This window comes from Cornus florida, unplaced genomic scaffold, assembly GCF_030987335.1.
Source record: "Cornus florida cultivar Cherokee Brave unplaced genomic scaffold, ASM3098733v1 CherokeeBrave_3.0.0_Hap2_Chr05, whole genome shotgun sequence".
NCBI lineage: Eukaryota > Viridiplantae > Streptophyta > Magnoliopsida > Cornales > Cornaceae > Cornus > Cornus florida.
Genome location: NW_026775575.1, coordinates 80,615,661 through 80,619,075, shown reverse-complemented (window position 1 = coordinate 80,619,075; position 3,415 = coordinate 80,615,661). Strand labels below are relative to the sequence as shown.

The 3,415-nt window shown below is 43.3% G+C and overlaps 1 protein-coding gene across 1 annotated transcript; it reads left to right on the top strand.

Moving 5' to 3' along the window:
• The first annotated feature begins 230 nt into the window (after positions 1 to 230).
• Positions 231 to 3,008, top strand: LOC132307091 (fasciclin-like arabinogalactan protein 4). Its single transcript, XM_059804755.1, has 2 exons — positions 231 to 1,604; positions 2,212 to 3,008. Exons 1-2 carry the CDS (start codon positions 357 to 359, stop codon positions 2,227 to 2,229), a joined length of 1,266 nt encoding a protein of 421 aa, XP_059660738.1. The 5' UTR covers positions 231 to 356; the 3' UTR covers positions 2,230 to 3,008.
• Positions 3,009 to 3,415: the final 407 nt, after the last annotated feature.

The following is a 3,415-nucleotide window of genomic DNA, read 5'->3' as shown; positions in this document are numbered from 1 at the left end:
TTTTATCCACAGTGGAAGTAACCCTATTTTAATCATTGAACTCTGCTACTTCTGTTTTTCCACTGTGCTTGGGCTCACAAAAAAGGACATGAATAAAAATACAGTAATTTAATCATTAAAACTCATAAGGTTGAGTGGTCCAAGTGGATCAAAATAAAGACTTATATATAAATAAATAAAAAAAGACTTATATATATATATATTCAATCAAGATAATATTGTAATATACATCGCCATCATACACCATTATCACACCATTCCCTCACACACAGAATCCCACCCCAATCCCTTCTGTCACTCACTTACCCACACTCACTCCTTACCCTCGACTCTCTGCTTCAATCTTCAGACCAAAAATGGCTACCTTCTCCATTTCCCATTTTACCCCTATCACATTCATCTATTTCCTTCTCTTCTCCTCCAGCTCCACCCCCATTTTGGCTCTCAACATCACCAATCTACTATCTTCATACCCTGATCTCTCCGACTTTTCTGACCTCCTCACCTCCACCTACGTCGCCGCCGATCTGACCCACCGCTCCTCCCTCACCCTCCTCGTCGTCCCAAACTCCTTCCTCCGCTCCTCCGATCTGACCCACCACTCCCCCTCCAACCTCGCCGACGTCATCCGCTACCACGTCCTCCTCGAGTACATATCCTGGTCCGACCTCCGTAAGATTCCGTCCGCCGGTGAACTCGTCACCACCCTCTACCAGACCACCGGCCGCGCCACCAGCAACTTCGGCTCCGTCAACATCACCCGCATCCCGGGGAGCGACGCCGTCTCCGTCCGCTCCCCCGCTGCGTACTCCCCCTCCAACGCCACCATTCTCTCTCTCGTCAAGACGCTTCCCTACAACGTCAGCATCTTCACCGTCAATTCCCTCATTGTCCCATACGGGTCCGATCTCATGGCCTCCGAAAGTCGACCCCCATTGGGTCTCAACATCACCAAAGCCCTCATCGACGGCCACAACTTCAACGTCGCCGCGTCGATGCTGGCGGCCTCGGGTGTCGTCGAGGAATTCGAAGCCCGTGAAGGCGGTGCCGGAATTACCCTTTTCGTCCCCACCGACGAAGCGTTCTCGGATCTTCCGGCGACTGCCAAGTTTCAATCTTTGCCGGCGGACAAGAAAGCGGTGGTGTTGAAGTTTCATGTCTTGCCTTCGTACTATCCGCTTGGATCTCTGGAGTCAATCGTGAACCCGATTCAGCCGACGCTGGGGACTGAGGCGATGGGTGCCGGAAGCTACACTCTGAACATATCGAGGGTTAATGGGTCGGTGGCGATCGACACCGGGATCGTTCAGGCGTCAGTGACGCAGACGGTGTTTGATCAGAACCCAGTTGCGATTTTCGGGGTTTCAAGGGTCTTGTTGCCGAGAGAGATCTTTGGGAAGATCCCAGTGGTGTCGACGAAGCCTAGTGATGGCGGTACAGGTGGTGCTCCGCCGCCGGAAGTCGCTTTGTCGCCGGAATCTTATGGTCCACCGAGTCATTTGTCATCCCCGCCGGGTTTTCGCCAGGATATCCGATCTGAAGCGGCCAAAAATGGCGTTCAGAGCTCGATTATGGCTCTCTGTTGTATAGGATTGTATCTATTGGTATGAAAATTCATTATCTTCCCCATAATTATTTATTTTTTTTTGAGGGTTTTCCCCATTTTTCATACGGGTAATTGAATTAGGCTACAAAAGTAGCCATTTTTTTTTTTTTTTTTTTTAATTTATTATCTAATGCGTCTTTGGTTGGGAGATATTAATCGTGTTTCAAGTTGAAATAATTTAGATGTAAAAGCAGCATTTTTGTTTCTGGATATCCAATTTGTTGTTGTAAACAGCTTGAATTTTTTGAATCCTACTATCAATTCTCAAGTTCAAACTTTCTGATCTCTTTGGATCTCTCTTTCCTTTTCATTTTTACTTTCTGCAATTCTACATTTTCAATTCAAAATTAAAAAATATGCAGATATCTCGAAATTGGGTTTGTAAAATTGAGTGAAAACAATCGAATTCAAAGACCCACTTTTTTATTTTCTGTCATAAAAGTGGTAAGAGATTAGATTCTTTAACCTTCAATTACCCATCCCTATAAGCTTTCAGAAACAAAAAATCTTCCGTCAATTGCTTTCTCTCTTTCCCTTTTTTTTTTTCTAAAAATAAAAAAATTCTTTTACCACTTTAAATTTGTCTTTCATTTTCTCTGCTATAGTGCGCAGTTGCAGTCTGAAACTTTTTGCTAAAGTGGCACCACATCACCTGAGGTGTGTACCATTATTACCGGCGGAGAGGAAAGGAATCGATTTGTTGGAGGTCATTTTCAGGAATGTGATGGGCATTTTCGTCAAATCAAAAGAAGTACGAGTACTACGAAATGCGCACACACATACACAGCGAATCCAGTTTGGATACTAATGGCACTTCGGTAGATTTAATTTGGCGGTACTACGGTACGTAAATTAGTGGCGAAAGTGGTTGACAGAGGGAAAGTTGAGTGGTCCCACAAATGGACGGTCTGATCTGGGCTGATTCCGAAAGCTGATGTCCCCCGCATGTGCCTGCCGTTGGATGGTGATTGGGAAGGCAGTGTACGGCCAGATCTGGATTCTCTCATTGGGAAGTGTAGTAGTGTACACTACAGTGTATGTGCTCAGATAGTAACGTATGATGGACCCATTTTAGTACTAGTATGTGATTGTCTTCGCGCAATTGGGTGCTGATAAAGTGCAACACGAAAGCCTGAAGATCCGATAGTCGTCCGACACAGAGAGACGTAGATTTCGGTGACTAGGAGAGGTGAGTGTTTTGATGGGCCGGTTCATTATTTAGTCCTAAGACAGGCTTGCATTGCATGGTTGCTAGATAGCTAATATGGGCCACTCTCATTCATTTCCTAACTTCATGTTCCATTTATTTCGTTGAGTGGTTGATGTAATAAAGTAGTAGTAGCACCGAACTGGTTCTTTCAATTTGAAATCTTTAACTAATTTTTTTTTAATTTTAAATTTAAGTCGCTGATTTCGTACTCTCAAAATATTTTTATATTTATATTAGGTGGTAAAAATTGTTTTTATAAGTGGAACCCATAGAGTACGGTGGGGCAGTGCTAGTGGATAAGGTGTCTCTTGCGATAACTCTCAGTAAATTTTGGTGTTGGTGTTCTGATTGTGTGATTTGTGAGTGATTGTACAATTTAAAATTTATTTTGCAATCTGTGTACTAAAAGATTAGCTGGTTGAAAGGGTTCCGTTTCACACGAACCCAGAAAACAAAATCCTCATAATTCAGCTCGGACTAATTAGAAATTATTAGATGTTGGTTCATTTGACATTTGGTGGACTAATCCAATAAAAATTAATGTTAATAGTATTTTTAATATATTAATACACTCTTGTGAGACTATTTTCTCAATTCAA

Coding starts and splice junctions, on each gene's coding strand:
- LOC132307091 (XM_059804755.1), top strand. CDS start 357: ATGGCTACCTTCTCCATTTCCCATTTTACCCCTATCACATTCATCTAT.